General features: G+C 33.9%; 4 protein-coding genes across 9 annotated transcripts; 2 read left to right on the forward strand and 2 right to left on the reverse strand.

Annotated features, from left to right (window-relative positions):
* Positions 1–1,188: 1,188 nt before the first annotated feature.
* LOC124221808 (RNA-binding protein 28) lies at positions 1,189–5,130 on the reverse strand. Its single transcript, XM_046632130.2, has 11 exons — positions 4,643–5,130; positions 4,384–4,535; positions 4,128–4,296; positions 3,746–3,999; positions 3,289–3,656; positions 2,863–3,226; positions 2,616–2,784; positions 2,289–2,506; positions 2,053–2,202; positions 1,533–1,991; positions 1,189–1,421 (listed from the first exon to the last, which is right to left on the reverse strand). The coding sequence occupies exons 1-11, from the start codon at positions 4,659–4,661 to the stop codon at positions 1,299–1,301; spliced, it is 2,445 nt and encodes an 814-aa protein (XP_046488086.1). The 5' UTR covers positions 4,662–5,130; the 3' UTR covers positions 1,189–1,298.
* LOC124221807 (uro-adherence factor A) lies at positions 4,931–15,821 on the forward strand. 2 transcript variants are annotated; one of them, XM_046632128.2, is made up of 7 exons: positions 4,942–5,495; positions 5,931–6,037; positions 6,314–6,462; positions 6,636–8,244; positions 8,361–8,570; positions 8,661–8,731; positions 8,875–13,367. In XM_046632128.2, the coding sequence occupies exons 1-7, from the start codon at positions 5,368–5,370 to the stop codon at positions 9,070–9,072; spliced, it is 2,472 nt and encodes an 823-aa protein (XP_046488084.1). In that variant the 5' UTR covers positions 4,942–5,367; the 3' UTR covers positions 9,073–13,367. The 2 variants fall into 2 exon arrangements, with proteins under 2 accessions (XP_046488085.1, XP_046488084.1); XM_046632129.2 differs by lacking the exons at positions 8,661–8,731; positions 8,875–13,367 and adding an exon at positions 15,439–15,821 and having other exon boundaries at positions 4,931–5,495.
* Positions 13,538–16,735, reverse strand: ktub (Tub domain-containing protein ktub). Of its 3 annotated transcripts, none has more exons than XM_046632139.2 (8): positions 16,530–16,735; positions 16,017–16,152; positions 15,705–15,797; positions 15,443–15,618; positions 15,152–15,319; positions 14,732–15,077; positions 14,465–14,617; positions 13,538–14,289 (listed from the first exon to the last, which is right to left on the reverse strand). In XM_046632139.2, the coding sequence occupies exons 1-8, from the start codon at positions 16,569–16,571 to the stop codon at positions 14,156–14,158; spliced, it is 1,248 nt and encodes a 415-aa protein (XP_046488095.1). In that variant the 5' UTR covers positions 16,572–16,735; the 3' UTR covers positions 13,538–14,155. The 3 variants fall into 3 exon arrangements, with proteins under 3 accessions (XP_046488095.1, XP_046488096.1, XP_068993347.1); XM_046632140.2 differs by lacking the exon at positions 16,530–16,735 and adding an exon at positions 16,324–16,398; XM_069137246.1 differs by lacking the exon at positions 16,017–16,152 and having other exon boundaries at positions 15,705–15,801.
* A 288-nt stretch (positions 16,736–17,023) lies between these two features.
* Fkbp59 (FK506-binding protein 59kD) lies at positions 17,024–20,856 on the forward strand. 3 transcript variants are annotated; one of them, XM_046632136.2, is made up of 6 exons: positions 17,024–17,153; positions 17,633–17,969; positions 18,061–18,181; positions 18,603–18,850; positions 18,965–19,477; positions 19,625–20,856. In XM_046632136.2, exons 2-6 carry the CDS (start codon positions 17,634–17,636, stop codon positions 19,790–19,792), a joined length of 1,386 nt encoding a protein of 461 aa, XP_046488092.1. In that variant the 5' UTR covers positions 17,024–17,153; position 17,633; the 3' UTR covers positions 19,793–20,856. The 3 variants fall into 3 exon arrangements, with proteins under 3 accessions (XP_046488092.1, XP_068993346.1, XP_046488093.1); XM_069137245.1 differs by having other exon boundaries at positions 17,040–17,246; XM_046632137.2 differs by having other exon boundaries at positions 17,040–17,246; positions 19,614–19,753.
* The last annotated feature ends 83 nt before the right edge of the window (positions 20,857–20,939 follow it).

The raw sequence follows: 20,939 nt of genomic DNA on the forward strand, positions 1-20,939 counted from the left end.
GTATTATTCGAGCGCTCGGCGTCGTCTTATATGCCGATTCCTGTAACCGGGCGATCATATTTATTGGCGGTGCCTAAGTTTCACGTTGATATTCACCGAAGTAAGTAAACTAATTGGCGTGGCTATTTCCACTCAAGGATACTACTAGACAGATATATGTATTCTCACATCCGCTCTTATACATTTTATTTTTATACCGGTTATTGACGTAACCCACCTGTACCTACAATCTCTCGCATGTTTGACCATTGACCTTTGAAACTGGTGCTCCTTGACGACTAAAACGGCCGCGGCTTCGTAGCATAAAGCGTGTGAATTTTATTCCGGGTTTTTGACGAGACCGCAAAAAGCGGCATCAAGACTATCATCGCCGTCAGTCGAACCGACTTTCGGAATTCATCTGCCTAGAGCCGTGTTCCGTCTTATCTGATGCCCCCTTATCCGCGCTCCCTCATCTCAATACTAGACATTTTTTCACCAGTGATGTTCTCACTGCCCAATCCAGTTTAAAGTATTCGCATGCATACGTCCAATTAGGTTCACCGCTGGTTATTCGAAACCCCTTTCTCGACTCTCAAACTGGATGTCCTAATTCTCCTAACCAGTTACAACGCAACAGTATTATGAACCCGGACTTCGAATGAATTTTTGACCTTTCGCAAAGATTTCTTTTATTTAGTTTTTATTAGTTCGGTTATAGATTCTGTTAACGGAACTTTCGAGGATTTTTTTCGTTCATTTGTTATCACTTCTTAAACAATGGTTTGACTGTAGTATCCGTAATAATGGGGCTTACGCGGCGACGATTTCAGATGTCATAGAATAAAAAGGGTCAACATAATGTTCGCTTTTTAACGTATAAAAATTTGAACAATACTGGTACGCGTACACCAAATATTATAATGGTTCAAATTTATTGTGACGTTTTAAGGGAAAAAATCTGTCACCTACGAATCAAAGGCGATCATTTCCTGGCGTTTTAAATACAGTAAATTCAAACTGGCGCGGCGCCGTGAACATGAAAAATGAAAAGTAGATTGCCCATAATAAGGCGCGCTGGATCATTAATTTGGCTGGGCAATTGGATTATTTTACATAAATAAGCGGTATTATTGATCTATATAATTGTTGTTTGGGAGCGTCAAGGTTGTCGAATTAATTACATAAGCACAATACACTTCCGTGAAATAAAAGTCTTTAATTTTCAATTTAAAAAAAATTTACAATTCAAAGTCTAACGCAAAAAAAAAAAATACTTTATATACATGGCGCAATCCTAATTTTTCAAATATAAGTTATTATGTTTCGTACCACTTGGATTTTTCCTTAGACGTTGCCATTAATTTATTCTTATAATTGTTCACCAATTTGCTGAAATTTATATCTTCTTTGTTCACTTTTTTCTTTGAACCCTGTTTCGGCTGTTGATGAAATTAATAAAATTAGAGTTAGCCAACGATTAATCTAATAAGGTCGTTTAAAAAACAAAGTCACAAATTTTATGTGAATGGGGAGGTATAATTAAGACTTACCCTTATTTCTTTTTGAGAGATCCGTTGTTCCTTTTTCGTCTGCTGAATTTTCGCTTTAGACTTTTTATTTTTTAATTCTCGTTTCATAGTTTGTTTATGTAAAATAGCTTGAGACTTGAGATTGAATCTTGATCGCATTTTTCTCTCTCCTGGTTTACTCGTTACACCAGAATATGGCTGAACATCACCCTCGTCATTACCATTTTCCAATCTAGGATGCTTCGCAGGCCGACGATCCTTGTTTCTATTATTGACAGTCGGCCTACCAATACTGTTCGTTTTCTTGTCATCCGAATATTTGCCATCTTCGTGTTTTCTCTTATTTGTCATGGGCCGGTCATTCTTAGTTTTTAGATTACTTCCTGTCCACAGAGGATTGCGCTCTCGACTTTTTTCTACTCGTTTTTTAATGGCATTCACCATTACTCTGTTTTCGATTGAAAACGCGACAATAGGCCTCTGAAAATAAGAAGTTTGGATAATTATTTATTCAAGATCCTGTCAGATATAAATTAATTACCTTGGTGGTGCCGAAGATTTTTGGATTGTTATTTATACTTCTCAACGCTTTCAGCGCATCTTCGTGGCTTGTAAAGGCAACGAAACCGTATTCTTTAGACCTGCCAATTCCATTGGCCTCAATGTTTCGTAAATCCCGCATCACTCGGGCCTGAAAGAAATAAAACCAATATGAACATGCGTCATAAGTAAATAGAGATATTTAAAATTAACTCCTGACCGAAAAGTGGTTATAACCTCTCTTATAACTGCTTTTGGCCCAGAATGGTTCTGGAAAATTTCTCGCAGCTTTTTGTCATCCACTGAAACGGGTAAATTATGCACAACCAGACGGACCCTTGAAACGAACATATTTAAATTTCGTAGCATTTGCGATTTCCATTGTTCTAATTGCAAACGACGAGCCATGTCCCCTGCAGATACTCCTACTGCAGCTGGACTACCAGCCAGTATCACTGTAAGGAATTAATCCATCGTTCACGTGTTGTTACGCACAAACCAAATAACAAATGAATGACCATGTAGCACAACAATCCAATCTATATAAATTTCATATTATCTTACCTCCTTCTTTGACAAGGTACAAGTTTCTAGAATCAGTTGCTTTTTGTTTTTTCAGCTCTGATTTATCTTGCACTTCATTTCTGTTCAGTGCTTTATGAGGATCTAGAGTTTGATCATGTATACGTAGCTCAGTTCCAGCGGATAAACATTTCTCTGCATCCTCCACGTGCTGTAAACGGTATTAAACCGGTTTATTTATGAACATCAATTTTCATCACTTAATAAAATATTACAGTGTACAACTTACTTGAAATTTAACAAATGCTGTTCCTTTTGAATGCTCTGTAAGGGGGTCCATACAAACAAGAGCATAATAGACTGGACCAAACTGTTCCATGCATTTCCTAAGATCGTCATTGGTCGCAGAAAAGGGAATATTTTTAAGGAACACTGTTTTTCCCTCGTTAACGTCATTCGAAATTCGGCGTGGTCGAGAAGCCTCATTCTCGTCAAATTTTTCATTCTTGACTTCATCTGGTGAGATCTTAACTTCCACTTTATCCTCATATTCGTCTTCGTCTTCGTCTTCGTCCTCATCATCATCTTCATCTTCTTTGTCATCAATTTCATCCTCGATACTTGCACCAATAGGTTTTTCATCCTTACTCTCCCTGCAAAAAAAAAAGATATGATTAATGGAACTTGGTCATGATTAATAAAAGCTTGAACTTGCCTGTCATTAGATTGATCCTCTTCCAGTTTTAAAGATGAGTCACTTTGGTCTGGGTCTTCATCCAAGCCTGAATCATCTCCATCGGGTTCTTCCTTTTTTAATTCAACTTCTTCTATTGCCGCTTCATTTGGGTCCTTCTGTTCATCGGCCTTACCAAACTTTGTTTTTGGTACAGCCCAATCAACCACTATTGGTCGACCCAACAGAGGTTTTAAATTTAAATGATGTATCGCCTTAGCTGCACTCTGAACATTATTGTATTGAACAAATCCACAACCAACAAGTTTTCCATCTGGTCTAGTTAGGATCGTGACTTCTTCTACATTGCCAAACGGTGCAAAGTGTTCTTTCAATAAATCATCAGTTATCTAAAATCATGAAATTTCATTAAGACTTAATACGAAAATGTCTTCCTAACAATCAATAAAATCAAATAAGAGTATATTTTCATCCTCACATTAAATGATAGATTTCGAACTATAATCCTTGCTCGTTTCTGAATGTGTTTCAGCCTATCTTTGTCTTTTTTTTTCCTCTTTAGATTTTTTTTCAACTGAGTTTTTGACAGACAGGTAGACTCTTCATTTTGGGTATCAACTTCTATGTTGCTTTCTGTTTTATCAGTTAGATCCTCAGTCTTGTCAACATCGTCCTTAATACCTTCGGCAAATTTGTATTTTGGTATTGCCCAATCTGAAGTGATGATTCTTCCTAAAATTTGATTAAAAATAATGTAAATGTACAATTCATATTCATTGATAGTGCAATTGGTTGGAGGACTTAAATTTACTGAACAATGAAACCAGAAAAACACTGTCCTTTTTTTTGTTCAGTCTTACCGAGCAATTCTTTTTTATTTGTGTTGAATATCGCCTTTGAAGCTTGTTCTACTTTTTTAAATTGAACGAAACCACAACCCACCAGTTTACCACCTGGGTGACGTAGTAGATTTATTTCTTCAATTTCACCATACGGTGCATAATGTTTTTTAATGTCATCCTCAGTAACCTGAAAATATCCATTTAGTGATAAGTTATTACACATTGATGACTTTTTTATCTTAAATGAAAAAAACTTTACCAAAGAGAGTTTTACCTTGAATGGAAGATTACGAAGCACAATTCGAGCCTTTTTATTTTGGACTTGTACGTTTGTGGTATCCTCAGGAGCTTCTTCAGCACGTTTGTTTTTCAAAATTCTTTTTTTGTTCCGATAAGCCCAGGATAATTTTTTTTCTCGTCCATTACCTGAAATTGATAGATCGAGTATTATGAATATTAATCGAGGCAATTTAGTTAATTTTAATCGATTAATATACAAAAAAAATTAATTAATTTAACAACAAATTCCTCACCACGATCTGATTTCTGCATAGTGGTTGATATGACTGTCCAAGTATAATAGAAGCAGCTGAATTAAATAAATTTCAATGAAATCAAAGACGTTAATCTCATAAACAATCTCAATCTGTAATATCTTTAAGACGTCCACATTCTTTCATATGACTGTTTATATTGTGAGCAGAGAGAAACCTTTGTGAGGTTATATTGCAGCGTGTCCGACACTCACGTAAAAATGTCAATGGCGACGGTTGAGAACCACTTTGAGAACTGAATTTCTATATTTCCCTGTAGAGCCTGAAGATGTCGTTAAAAAGAAAGATTTTTCCTATCTTTGTCTACTTCGGGTACTTTGTGAATGGATCCGCGAAATAAGTAGATTGGTATTACTGGTTAAGACTTAAGATTTCCAATTTCACGTTGGACAGTTTTCTTTATTTACTTAACAGGGTGCAAGGTTCTGTTGTGTTGGTGGAATTATTTCTTTATATCCCGCCCGTGGTTATGTTTTTTGTCTTTTGTATCGTCTCCTCGGAATCTCTTTTCAAAGGCATCAAAGACTTTATTAATAAACAGATAATAATTGTCAATTAAAGGTTTTGTTGATCATTTTGTGCGCGAGTGCCTGCAGACACATTCCATTCGGGGCTTCACACCATCCGTCGTATCGCTTATGTATCATTTACAACGGTAGAATGAAGTGTCTTGTATCTACGTGTTATTAAAACGTTAAACGTACATGTCGGAGCGACAGATTAATACGGCAGAAAATATGTCGAACTCTTATTGTGTCGATGAAGTGCAACCTCTTGATGTAAGCGATATCATCGATGTTTCGGCCTTTGACTTCTCGGACGATGAGAGATGGTAAGTTTATTAATCCCTGTTGTTAACAACTTTTTGGTTTTCGAACACCATATCCCGTTTATAAAAACCCAACAAAATACATCAACATCATTATCAAATTAAGCGTAGTAAACAGGTTATTCCATCTTTCGCTTTTACGAAACAGAACGTATGTATGTGTACATGCTAGTTGAATCACCTCATCACTGATGTGTATACTCATTTCTGTCAATGACTCACAGCTTGTGTATTATTGTATATTTACTGTTTACCCAAGTTTGAAAATCAATGGCATCTTACGCCTAACTAAAGTACAGTTGTTTAAACAAAAAGGTTTTTCTGATTAGAAACTGATCATAACTGTCCCAGTGTCTGACTATTATAACAAAACATTTATGAAGACTTATAGGTTTTATGCTTTTTGTTACGGATACTATAAATAACACCTTGTTTCAGGCTTCATGTATGTGCAAATTGTTCGACGGAGGGCAATGTCCAAGATCTAAACAGCTGGTTAGGAGATGGACCGGAATTGGATTTAGAGGAAAATGAAGCTCTGAATGGTTTGTCTTCTTTTCATTCCTACTTACCCACGCACACAGTTCCCGGTTAAACCTTATAGTAGGAAAGATGATCTCATTTTATGAGGTGAAGCAATATAGTTGCCTTTTCATACATAACCATTTATGTATTTCCTAATATAGTCTGATAAATTAAACACCAGTCTGACTATTTTGCTGGTTTCACTTGTTGAATAATGTAAAGTATCATCTTTCATTTTTTCTATTTTTTTTTTTTCTTGAACTTTAACGAGTTTCGTGATTTTTATGTTTTTTCAGGCACAAGGCGCTCTATCGATACGAGAACGTTCACAAGACACAAAAAGCGTAACAACAGACTGAGTTTTGAATCTATAATAGAAGCATTGTCGCCACCAGCTTCCAATGTATGGAAGAGGTCTCCAGCACTAGCAGGCACTAATGTCAATGTAAGTATTCTTTGGAAATCAAACTTAAATAGACTTGACACAAATTTTGATAGGCTTCTCCTTGAACCAGTTATTAGTTTTTAATGCTACGTTAACACCGACCTTTTGCTATTTTAAAATTGTGAACTAACGAAAAGTATTCACACCTGAGATATTATAAAATTTTGAAATAGATGGACAAAGAAAATAGTTTCACAAATAGCGAAAAGGAATCCGTACCAGCTATGTTAAATCCAACATCAAACCAAGTTAGATCAGGTATCCTTGGTTCATCTGGACAAGAAAGTATGGAAGCATTCCTGAATTTGTCACAATCTAAAGGAATTGATTCGTTCATAAATTTAACCGAACCAGAGTTTGCGGATCCATTGATGAATGTGTCGCAGCCTTCTGAATTGGGCTGTTCCCTGATGAACATGTCGAAAGAATCTCTATCACACCAAGAAAGTATTGTAGATTCACAGATACTGACGAATTCAATGATGAAGACAAGCATGTTTGGCGACATATCGGATATAAATGATTTTAATGATGAAACATTTTTAAAAGAATTCGAGAACAATGTCACGATAAAAAATCGTAATGCATGTGGAGACAATACTTTTACCACCAACTACCAATCACTGGAAAAAGAAAACGAAAAAAGTTTATTCAACACATTTACACGAAGATCTGCAACATCGTTACCTAGGCATTCGTTACCTATAGAAATAAACAAACAGACAATAAATACAATTTTCACGTCATCACCCGTTGAGAATATTGATTTGGACGAAACGTTGACCAACATTCAAAGTCATGATAGTAAATTACCAAATGGATTGAACAGTACTTTTTTGTCTCAAAAACAAACGTTAGAAACGGTTAATATTACCCTTAATTTAAACCATGATTTTACCAATCATACGTCCAGTGGTGATCAAGATTTAAGGAGTGATTTTTCGTCGGATGATAATATCCATTGCAACAGAGCATTATCTCTGGGAACAATAAATTCAACATTTAATGGACCAACTGATTTAAGAAGAGAACTATTAGAACAAGTTCAACGTAGTACCGAGCAGAATTTAGATTCTACATACAGCCACATCACAGAAGTTCCTAGCGAAGATATATCTGCTATTAATCATAACAACACCTACAGAAAAAAATCTCCTAAACTTTGTGTAAGCCAAAATGAATCAGCAAGTCCGGATATACCCACTCGTCAAAATAGTGACAAAAAATATTACACCTTCACTAAAAAGACGAATATGGCTGATTTAAAAGCAAAAATTGAAAATGAACCATCCCCCGAAAGGTTGGACAGTACGTTTGCTAAACCTCCAATTTCAAATTACCAAAAAAAATTACAAGCTCCTCGAGTCTTATCAAAACTACCACAATTGTTTCAAAAATCAAATCCAAACTTGGCTACAAATAGTATGAGAACTTTTGATATGCATAGATATTCTAACGTACCAAATTCAAAGCACGCAAGACCATGTCAACCAAGTATTCCAAGAAACGTCGAGGGATCTCTGGTAAATAAATTAATGCCTTTGGGCAGATTGAAAAGTGGATCAGAACAAAGATTGCTGGAAGTAGGTGGAAATGTAAAGGAATTCCGAAGCAAAGGTGCTTCCGGATCCACTGAAAGCATTGAGAGTACGCAAAGTGCTCACAGCGCTCCCGATCTTGATGACCGACTAAGCATCTGTTCTGATAGCAGTCATACTTCTTATAATTTGCAGCTCATAAATTCTGCGCAATTACATTACATTGCTGGGTTGCAAGAGCAAAGTAAGTAATCTGATATTGAAATTGCTTATGATTAGTCTTTAGAATGAAATCTCAAATAAATACTGTTCAATTTCGTTTACGTCTGAATTTCTTTAAATAAAGCATGATTTTCCTAGGCTTAAAGCAAATATCGACACCAAAACCGAACAGAAGAGTATTGGAAAATAATTGGATGGAGGCCGAAAAGGACTTACCGTCTCCAATATTGAAGGGTGCATGTCAGGAAAATGAGCACAGCTCCTCACAAACCGTAACTCGTGCCGTTAAAAATAGTTCCCCATTGTTGGAGCCTGTCGGTTCATCACTCGAAGCAATAGGAACAAGTGGTGAGTTTAATGCGTGTAAACTGGTAGGCATCTTTAGAGGCGCTTGCTTTCCATGCTTTGCTCATTCGTTTTCTGTCCTGCTTTCCTCAGAAAATCATATCAACGATGTACCATGTGTTACAACATATCAAGGACAAAATAATTTATCAAAAAAACCAGAGGTGAGCCATATAATTCTCTTAGTACAATGTAGGTTTTTATTACGAACTGTTGACTCAATATATTGTACATTCAAAATTAGGTCTTCTACCTCCAACTTCGAATTACATATCTATCGGCCAATCAATTTGTAACCCCATTTCAGATGCTGGTTAGGCCAATGAAACATGCAGCAATAGAAAATAAAACAAGGTTAAGAGCCCCGACTAATTGGGGTGCCCCTAACAGAACATCTAGCGTTGGAAGTGGAATACCACGTCCAGCATCGCGTATTCCAGCGCCAAGATTTTCTCGACCAAGTTATGCAAATAATCAGACAGAGTGGAAGAAAGGATGTTCGTAGAGTCATTTGATGCTGAACAATATTACAATACACTTGTGTTGTAAATACAATATTGTAATAAACTTCCGCTAAACAGAGGTGACTTAATCTCGATGCTTGATAGTTATTTTATATTATACTACGTAATATGTATATACAATTCTTGCTGCAGTTCTCATCAGTATCATATAGCTATAACTTGAATTATAAGTCAGTATTAAAAATTATTCTGAAATATCAATGCTCGTTACTGTAACGAACCACGTTCGCTCATTTTTTGATTACCTGCAATAAATATCATCAGTATTTTTATTTATTTATTTTTTTTTTTTTCAAATTGAACACTGTGTCTCAAGAAAATTAACCATTCAAATTTCATATCAACTTCCGATTATAAATATATATATTCGAAACTAATGAGAACTTATTGGATCTGAAATTATTGTAAATAAATTGGAATTAGGTATTGTCATATCGATAATGCATCGTTAATATATTAGAATTTGACATGTAGTCTTAAAAGATATTCAATTAAATTATGTAGTGGTCACAACCAACCGATATAAGAGTATTACCCAAGTGCACTAGAGACCATTATTTCGTTACTATTTTAAAAGCATTTGAATACAGATATTATCAAATCTGGCTGAACTCTCACAATAGTTCGAATATTGAATTTTACCATCGAGTTATTTACAGGTAGACTAGATTCAAATGATGTACAAAAATTTTGATATGTATTTTCCCTACAAACTGAATTCACAGAAAGTTTTCACACAAAGAATTCACACTTCACAAATAGTAAAGTAAACAATAATATCACTGGAAAATAATTGTCATAAAAAAAACTTATAATAATAATTTCGAAGGTTTTGCACTAGTATGTGTCTCTCGAATTTGTAAATTTTTTATAAAGTTCTTCTCTAGGCTCAAAAATTATATAAAACGAAACTTGTGAATCCGAATCTATACGTGTCAAAATAAAAAGACTGAAACCATAATAACGGTGGTATTGAAAATATTAAAGCAATTTCTTTGCTTGTTTATATATCAATTGTTATGTCATATTTATGTGTCCGTCCATTTGTGGCGTCATCCCGAAATCACACTAAGCATACGCATCATTAAAAAATTCAGTGAACAGCTTATTAAACTCTTTACAGCTTATAATTTGTGCAGTTTAAATTCAAATGATAATAGAAATATCGTGTTAGGTTGTGTAAACTATAAAAAATAATTTTAGCTATACTGGTTCTCTTTGTTAATATTGAACAGTAAAAAATTGTTCATCACAGCCTTATATTTCGAGATTTTGAGAATGAAATAAATAAATAAATAAAATTAGCTAATATTGAAGTAATTGGGTGAGCCTTTAAATAATGAGGAAAAGCAACTTATGTTGGTCAATTGGTACTACTATAAAGGTTTTCAAGTTTGATTTCCCTATTCTTTAATTTTTAGTCGTATTCGAAATATCATGATTAGTATGTGTTACAAAAAGTGCTTTTCCAGACTACCACTAGAATTCAAACCCAACAGATTTTATTTTTTCCATTGAATAATTGTCAATGAACGCATTCTTGTTACTGTATGTTATTTAGCGAATATTTAATATGTTATTCGTATAAAACTGCTAACGTTATTCATAATTTTGTACTCCTTCAAATTATAGGTGGATGGAATTGTACGTACGTTTAGTTCAATATATATAACACTCATCCGTGTTAAAACTTTTTATACACCGTTTACTAATACTATTGTACTATGCTCTTTACCTTGAGTGCCTTCAGCTGTATTTCATCAAGACTTACTCCTAGGTATATAATTATTACCAAGAATGGTGTATTTATATAATTATGTGTACACTACTAACTACTGCCATTTATTGTGCGAAAAATATTGTCTCAATATACACATATTATAATTATATTATAAATTATTATCATGATTTCTACTGACTGATTAATCACCATCACTTTTCAAACGTCTTGCAATTCAAATACATACCTGCTTGATATTCCTAATGATGGGATAGTGAAAATGCTAAATAAATTGCAAATTACGTGACAATGACAAATTACAAATCACTATTAGAAGTATTTTTCTGCCTTTAGCTATAGTTATGGTAAAATAATATAATTCCGATACATCGTAGGCTACACATATCACAGTACTTCTGTATGTTGTAAATGAAATCAATTACTGTGCCAAAAGTTAGAAAAAAAATTAAATTATCGCTTTTCATTCATTTTTGATGTGAAAACATAGGTAGTGAAGATATTCTCCAACACAATTTCTTTATTTTTTACTTAGGATATAAGGTCGATACATTGACATTTCCAGTCACTATAGTGAACATGAAAACTAACACGACGGTAGACTAGACAATATTCTTTATGGAAAGTAAGTATATTTAAAGTAATACCTTTGGAAACTTTATATTAAGTTGTGGAGTGTAGAATGAACCATTATACTTATATGCACACGTGATCAAACAGCCTGTTGTATGTAATACTGTGTATTTATCAATTGAAATGTACAGAATAATCAGCTTATCAATAATAGAATTAGTTTGACACATGCAGGGTCATTTATGCATTGCTGAACAAGAGTGTAGCTGGCGCAGCTTTTTGACCCAGCACCTGCATACGCGGCTCTCCCTTCCTCGAGTCGCACTCAGCAACGAATGAATGACTGTAGGTCAACTGCTTAGGAAATTTTTGTATACAGTTATTTTTCATTACACAAGTAATTCATGCAAGTAATGGAAACACTTTAGCTCAAGGAATAGTATAACAAATATAAGTAATAAAAATCACATTCTTTAAGTAATTATTCACTCAGAGGAGAGTTTCTTGTCAAAGAAAGTGATGCGTATGATATTGCTTTTATTAATTGATATTTCAACAGGTACAAAGTTATTGATACCTCATTTACGATAAATGTTAGTTCAGAATGTCACAATGATTTAGTTTTAGAATCTTGAAACTTAGTTTGGTGAAAATTTACAATCCACGCAACATATTTGTGGTCTGTTTGTATTGCATCCTACATTTATTACCGTATTCATAGTATCCACTTTTCTAATGTGGGCACAAAAAGTAGACAATGTATCGTTATAGTCTATCCCGAAACAAATATGTTATGAAAAATATTCAGTAAATGAATACCTGCAGTGAATACATATGTCATGTGTGAGGAAATCATGTACATAACACACTACTTAATACAGACATAGAATCGTTGAGATATTATATATTTTTCGATTACCTATATTCATAAAAAAAAAAAGTATATCATTTAGTTTTAAAGTTGAATTATGGTGTATATTATCCTAAAGCACCCTTGGTTTGATTATTATTAGGTATACTACAGCATACATGCAGAAGACGAGTGCATACAATACAAATAGATCTACAATAAATTATACTTCGATAGAAAATTCTATACGCCTGTACAACTTGCTGAAATATATTTAAAACATACATACACATATATATTGTTGTACAACCATCAAGGCATAGTAATAAATATATCGTGAAATCTTCAATTGTGAGAAAAATTAGCCTCTTAAAACAGGTTCGTCAAGATAATTATACAAGCCACCGATGTTATGAATATTTAAATATTTAATACAAAGTACATGAAAGTCCTTCACAAAGGCACATATTAAAATCATCTAGAGACACGGATTATAGTTCAACCTTGGGTTCAAATAATTCATACAATTAATAGAAATTCCTCAGATGCCCTTATCATGATTTCAACTCTTCATAATCCAGGACAATTTCTGGTTACTTGATCCCACAGTACATCAAGGCAAGCAGGTTTCACTTGTCCTTTTTGACCAGTGTTAATGAACATACTGTATTACCGTAACAAATGTGCCGAACCTTACATTTCATACTATAATTACCTACAAAAAATCACTCCGAAAATTGATAGCTAGATCTTGGTGCAAGTATAAAATATGAGAACTAAAGTAATCGTTAGAAATGAAAAAATGTTACATTAACTCTATAAGAATGTTAGTAAAATAATATAACTAGAAATCTCTATCCTAAACGATAATAATAAATTCATCTTTCGTAAGACTCCTTACTTTCAACTGAAATTCTATACAACTCTGCAAACTATTATACGGGCAGTTTTTCGATAAATCTTTATTCAGACCCTGTTTTAATCTATGCTAACATTATTTTGACTTTTATACAATAAGTTACTCGCTTCCTTATAATATAATATGCGCACCAATAAGTACAATATAATAATTAATAGTCTCTCATGAGGATAATTTCAATCATTAAATAGATCGATACACGCTGAAAAATATTTACACTGGGTCCCTATAATTCCAACTCTGGACAAGAATTGCCTGCTCAGATAATAAAAACAGTGTAAAAGTTATGAAACGAGACACTAACAATTGTTTTCATTAGCTTTTTCGTACGGAATTCATAATCTTTTTTTTCACCTCATTAGATGCGTATGATACGACTTTGATATGAGTGTTGTTTTTTTTTTTTTTTTTTTCATATACATATAATTGTAGCTGCAATTTTATTTCGTATCATGTAACATTGAAGTCTAATCCAAAATCTGACGTGCAATTACTAGTTCAAACTTGACAAACTTGATGAATGTTAGCAATTTGATACGTGTATCAAAATGCATTCTACAATAATCTAAAAATTATCATTCAACGTGGTAGTATGCGTATAACTGCAGTAACATCCGGCTGGCATTTTTTTTTTTTCGAAAACTTCATCAAATTTTGTAAAGCACTCGGAATGAAAGATAAATAATCGATTTTTACAGAACGTACACGAGTCTGAAACTTATTCGTCTCAGCTTTCTAAAAGTTTATACTAAAGATAGGAATTATGTAAATATTATCTCTATTGGAATGTGAACACATATTATTATAGTTATTATTGTGGCTCTAAGGTTTAACGAGAGTGAACATTCTAAAAATTTCATCTCATTACTCAGTAAATCGTTTTATACTTAAATTGGAATTGATTGTCCGTTTCCTAGCCTTTTGATTATATGTGAGCAGTGGCATTGCAATATACAGTTCCTATAATTTATACGTACAAACAAATCACTCACAGGCTAATTTGTTATCAAAACTGCTTAATGCAATTGCAAAAGCTTGGAGTGCGCATAGTGGAAAACGGTAATCCATTGTGAAAACGTCCTCAGCTACGCGACCAAATTGCATCACAACGTAATCCACTGCAATATACACAGATAATATAATCAATTATTAATTCGAAAGGTTTAGCACTGTGAAAACGGTAAGCATGTTTAAAATCGTTTCATCGTAAAATCAAAAAATTGCATGCAAAATAACTTTGGATTTTTGATTTACAATAATGTGATTATATATAGGTATGTAAATTGTGATTACCATCACTGTCGTGAACAACTTGGAAATTTTTCACTGAAGCCTGTGTAACACGTCCATGGAAATTTAGTACATAGGACTGTGTGTCATCGTTCCAAGCTGGTGTTTTGTTATGCAATTCTATCAAGTTATCCATATTCTTCATTTTCCAACACTCTGTAATTCAGACCTTACATTGAACTAAAGTAAACGCATTAATCATAAAAAAAAAATATAGGAATTTACAAGCGATAACCGAAGACTCAAAAAATCAATTACTAGTTTACCCACCTAACAATGTTTCTGTATCATCTCGAGGACAAATCTGTACTCTTTGCTGATCTGAAGTCATTCCAGGTATGATTACAGTCATTTTTCGTGGCCCTTTGAAACCCAAAACATTAGTATCGTAAACAACTGCGGCTAGTTCTTGCCTGGGATTAGTTCGCTCTTCTCTCTTTTCACTCTTCATCAAGGAATATCCATTATCATATACGGTAAACTGAGTGCCCAATAGATTAGATCTTAATTTTCCAACATAAGATTCGGCTCCTCTTGAAAGATCGGTTGGGTCAGACGAAATTAAATAATTACTTGTAGTGCTCTTTTTTCGTTTCCGTCCAGCTAGTAAAAAAACCTTTCCGAATAGGAAACTGATTATTATCAACTGAATAATTATAAAGAGATTCAACTAAGAGAATTTGAGCGAACCTTTTTTCCATAGTCACGTTCTAGATGCAAAAAGTAAGTTGGATATAAACCACGATCCATGCCTTTTCTATCACGTGTTATTCTACACTTATAATGCATTTTTTTATTGGCTGGTTGCAGAACAAATTGTTCTATATTACCCTCAACATTTCCCTCCAATTCCGGGCTCTGCAAATGAATAATGATTAGTAATTTGTTTGCACATCTGTATCATGTGAATTTGGCTAATTATTGAACTGAAACAATTGAATGTCATTTATACATGTAAATGTTTACTCAAATTACAGTTACCGAGGAATGATTTTCGCCATTGATCGCATTAATTGACCCATCAACAGGAGCTACTCTAAGAGGTGATTGACTGTGAAGTGCTTCAGATGGTGATCTCAAATCCACCGGGGATGATTCTTCATCTGCGCCGTCACCACGTTCAGTCCCATCATAAAATCCACTTTCTGTTCTGATGTCTGAAAGAAAAATGACTAAATGTTTCAACGAAATTCATTCATAATCGTAACAGATTGCATTTGATATCCATCGAAATTCTGGTTACCTGTTACTTCTGACTCTATAGTTTTATTTTCCTGTGATACTCCCATGTCAGGATTACTGGGTGACATTGTGAACTGCATAGGTCCGTCATAGCCTACCTCAGAATTAAAGCAAAAGTGAAGAAACTTTATTGATCTGAGTTGATTAAATAAAAATAATTAAAACTGAAATCCAAGAATAGTATTCTAATATTTGAGAATAATATGTGAATTTCAATGAAAGAGTTCAAGATATTTTATGGCTGATTCATTATGAGGTTATTGATTATATTATATCAGATGATAAGAATGTAGAGGCAGTCACACCACTTTACCATGAAGCTCTCTGTTTGGATTTAACCATTTTGTAGAATGGCTGCTATATTGCGAACTAGAGATATTTGATGCCTGTACCATGCCGCCAGCGCCGCTTTGTCGTTTCTGTTTCATTTTCTGCGCTATTATTTGCCTCTGGAATATTAGATGATATACGCATGATGAATTACTCAAGCGTTAGGAGCAAATATTTGATTGGGAAATAATGTTGGACCTAGCCATCATAGGTTGAGAAGAAATAAAATGCCGAAAAAATTGTTTAATTCAAGCAATGAATCTAAATTCTAATTTAAAAAGAGTGAATACCTATAATTACATGTAACGTGCACTCGTCGCGCAATGATAGTGTAAGATAAGTATCAACACGTGTATTCTGGGAGACTACGCTGATGTATGAAACGAATTAAGTATTAAAAGGTCCGATAATTAAAAAGGTTAGACTCAACTCAACGTTCAACGCCCAAACATTCATTTTCGTTAACATATAATAAATAACTGTTGGTCTTGCTAACCTGTTGCTCGAGTTTCTGTTGTCTCAGATCTAAAGATGTCATTTTTAATGTATTTATTTTTATTTATTATAAGAGCGACTAACCGTGGCTGTCAAATTATTACAAAATGGATTTGTTTACATCACGTACAAATTCCCCGTTGCCTGGGCTGCCTAGGCAACCGTTTTGCACTTTCGTAATATAAGGGATGTTGAACTGGGATATGGCGACAGCGTCTACATACTTTTCTTCTACCACTGCCATTACAAATTCCCTAGAAGATTCAATCGAGGAATAGACAACTCGATCAATTCGAATTTATAATATGCAAGTATTTCATTTTAGATAGCACGTAATATATACGGCGACTTATATGATATTGCACTTCAATCAATGCTAAGAATTTAAATCAAATTATAAAATTTAATGCTCACATTCCGTTAGACGATTGAAATTGTACAGTAAACGTTCAGGAAGCGCCAGAGATAACAGCACTTGTCCATCTAGGTAGCTTTTTCATGCCCCAAGTTCTTGGATGAAATTTGCATGATCTTTTGGACGCTGGCTGCAAAACGTTCTAGCAAATTCTACGGAATCGATTGAACTCACAGTAGTTATAAAGGAATACTTGACATATAAGCGAAAGTTAGTACATTCAGCTCTCGAAACGATCCGTGATATCTCAACGCTTAATTTTCTTTTTCAATTCAACGTTATAATTCATTTATAGGTACCAATGTAAGTTCCAATAACCTATAATTATTGACGGATATTTGAATTTTTTATTTGGGCTGTGAGGACTAACGTATTTTTTTTACGGTTATCCTTCCGTTATAATTTCAAAATAATTATATACAAGTTTTGTTGCCTTTAGCGATTCTAAAAACCCCAAATCGAATACATAAACGTTGACATAAATTACTATATCATTCTAGTTTAATATATTCTCAACGTACGTATTCTTTTTTAATTCACACACAAACTGCATTCTATTTCTTTCATTGTATGCCTTCTAAGCTTTCCAACAGCTAGTCACCTTAATGAGATAGATTAGGGCAAAGTTAATTCGATTAAGGTGCTCAATATTTTCCCTCATTGGTATGAAACTTTATTTTCCTGTTAAGAATGGCTGCAGTTGATATTTCCCCAAAGAAGGATGGTGGAGTATTGAAAGAGATCATCAAGGAAGGAATTGGTGAGGAAACTCCAGCTGCAGGATGCAAAGTCAAAGTACATTATACCGGGACTCTTATGGATGGCACAAAGTTCGACTCAAGCAAAGATCGAAATGAACCATTTGAGTTTGACTTGGGTAAAAAGAGTGTTATCAAGGCTTGGGACATTGGTGTTGCTACCATGAAGCGAGGAGAAGTTGCTATTTTGACTTGTGCACCTGACTATGCCTATCGTGCTGCTGGTAGCCCTCCCACGATCCCTCCAAATGCCACATTAAAGTTTGAGGTATAGCGCTTAAGTACAGTACTTATTTTCCTTGCCATAGAATATTTTGTTTATAAAATGCGACGATAATCAGAACATACTTTATTAATAGATTGAAATGATTGACTGGAAAGGGGCAGATTTAAGCCCAGAACAAGACAATAGCATTGAGAAATTCCAAATAGTCACTGGATCTGGATATATTACTCCAAATGAAGGAGCTCTGGTTGATGGTAAGTGCTGCATCATCAGGAATTTTATGCATGTAATAAGTGCTTCACAGGAGAAATTTAATGTACAAATTTTACTTCGTTCAAGAGTACACGATAGATTATCTCCCACATATATGCGAATATTTTCTGAGAATATGAATTTGAATGCAAAATTAAAATTGGTTTATCTTATATCATTCAAAACTTTTTAATGTTTTAAATAGTTATCATTACTTTGACTGCATTTCAGCGTGACAGGCAAAATGCCACTTACTTCATCGCTTGTCCTATTCTGTAATTTTATTTTATATTCAGATAGTAGTGGAAAAATAACTTTTCAGAAATTGCTCCAGGTACCCTAATCAGCAAAAAAAATATCTGTTACAATCCAACAAACTTCATTTGTTGTTGTAATGTAAAATTTGTTCGTATTTTATTTCAGTACATTTGGTTGGCTCTTATGACGGTAAAGTATTTGAAGAAAAGGATGTTCAGTTCAATTTAGGTGAAGGAGAAGATGTGGGTATTATTGATGGAGTTGAAATAGCCTTAAGAACTTTCAAAATGGGTGAAAAATCAAGACTGAAAATAAAGAGTAAACATGCGTACAAAAACATTGGTGAGCCGAAGTTCGGAATTCCGCCAAATGCAGACCTAGAGTATACTGTTGAGTTGAAGAACTTTGAGAAGGTATATTATTAAATTTTTCTGATAATTATATTTTTAAATATTATTTCCACGTGTTAATTCCCTTAATTGCATATGCAAAGTCGATTATATTTAACTATTGTATTTGGCTTAAAGGCTTCTGAAAGCTGGATGATACCTGGTCCAGACCAGATAAAGCAGTTGACACTGTTTAAAGAAAAGGGAACTGCCTACTTTAAAGAAGGGAAACTTGGACTTGCCACAAAATTCTACAACAAGATTATTACTGCTTTTAAAGACTCTCCCAGCAGTGATGAGGAAGAAGAGGAAACTGAGGCAAAAGATCTCCGTTTGTCAGTAAACTTGAATCTTGCTTTGTGCTATCTAAAATCGAACAAAAGTATAGAAGCCAGAGATGCCTGCACAGAAGCTTTAGCGATTAATCCAAATAATGAAAAGGCACTGTTTAGAAGAGGTCAAGCAAACATTTTACTTGCTGCTCCTGAACTTGCACTGAAAGACTTTGAAGAAGTTCTGAAAATCAATCCAAAGAACACAGCTGCTGCCAATCAAATAATAGCATGTAAGAAACTGCACAAAGAACAACTAGCCAGGGAGAAGAAAATTTATGCAAATATGTTTGACAAGTTTGCTCTGCAGGACAAGCAGGTTAGTAAGAAATTACGTGCAGGCATTACAACTGTTTCTTCCTAAAGCGTCGTACATGAAATTTTTATGGTGAAGGCAGGCAATAACATTCAAAACCTGAAAGAATAGCACCTTACTTTTGACCTTAAACTGTTAGTAATGTTACAGAAGGAAGAAGAGAAGCTGCGCGGGCAACCAGACGTGATGCGTGGCGTTCTAGGAGAGTGGGGGCAAGAAGAAAGACCTGGTGGTAGGGACGCCACAGCGTTTGAGAAAGAAAATCCAAATATTCTCATGCTTAATGCGAATGGTACCGGTGAATTTAAAAATATGTGAAATGATCTACTTGTCAATGAATCTTTTTTTACGACACCGCTGGTATTGGTGCAATAAATTCTTAGATCACAGTGAGACAAAATTCACCTTAATACCACACTCAGGCAAATTTCATAGCCATTTGTGACAAAAATGACGGTTCTGAATTCCTGTAAGTTGAGTCTGATTATTACGCACAGGTGTGATGTGAATGTTGTTGTTTTAATGAACAATGAACGTCTTTCACCTTCATAAAGCAGATGAAAAATTATTTTCACCATGGCAGTGGTGATCCTAATTTCTAGCTAAATTTTTATTCTAAATCTTATGATAGTCTCAGGTTATACTGTGATACTTTTAACTCTTGAAATGTTATAAAAAATTTTTAGTACCGTCTGTATTAAAATCTTGAAGATCTATAAAATAATTGAGCCCAATATTATATTTGTACAAGAATTACATCAGCTGTGAATCACCACTGCAATTATGACGATGAGTTATTGTTACAATGGTTTCATCGAAATATTTATTCTATTGAATTGTGCTGAATCAATATATTGACTGCCATAAACATTTCATTATCTTATATACATGTAAATTTAACGTTTGTGTATAGATTTTTAGTAACTATCAGCTAATTATTATATTATATCACCTAGCCTGAATGTGTTTAGCCTATTTTTGTTATTTAAAGGCTTGAACCTGACTTAAATTCATCAAAGACTATGAGAATTAAAATTCAAATGATTATTTGTAAATTTCGTACTGTATTCCCCATGTGTCGACTTTAATATTCATTTACAAGAGACTCAAACAAAGGATCATCTTTATCTGGTTGCCCACTGCTCAATTTTACGTATTCCAATTCTACATGTATCATTCTTATGCTGAACATATGAATTAATTGCATTTAGTGAAAAATAATTGATTGGTTGATTATATTTCTTTGGCACATATATAAACACAATTGCTGTACTTGTAAACATTATAAGTATCATTCACTTTCTTAATAATTCCATATTTTCATTATTGATTGATGTATTTTTCAAACAAATTTTAAATAAAGTCTAGCTAGAAAGAACGTTTCCCCAGCTATTTGCCCTTCGTTACATATTACATATATGTACCTTACATATTTTACTCGTCTTCCGATCTGTCTCACAGGAAT

Source organism: Neodiprion pinetum, chromosome 6, assembly GCF_021155775.2.
Source record: "Neodiprion pinetum isolate iyNeoPine1 chromosome 6, iyNeoPine1.2, whole genome shotgun sequence".
NCBI lineage: Eukaryota > Metazoa > Arthropoda > Insecta > Hymenoptera > Diprionidae > Neodiprion > Neodiprion pinetum.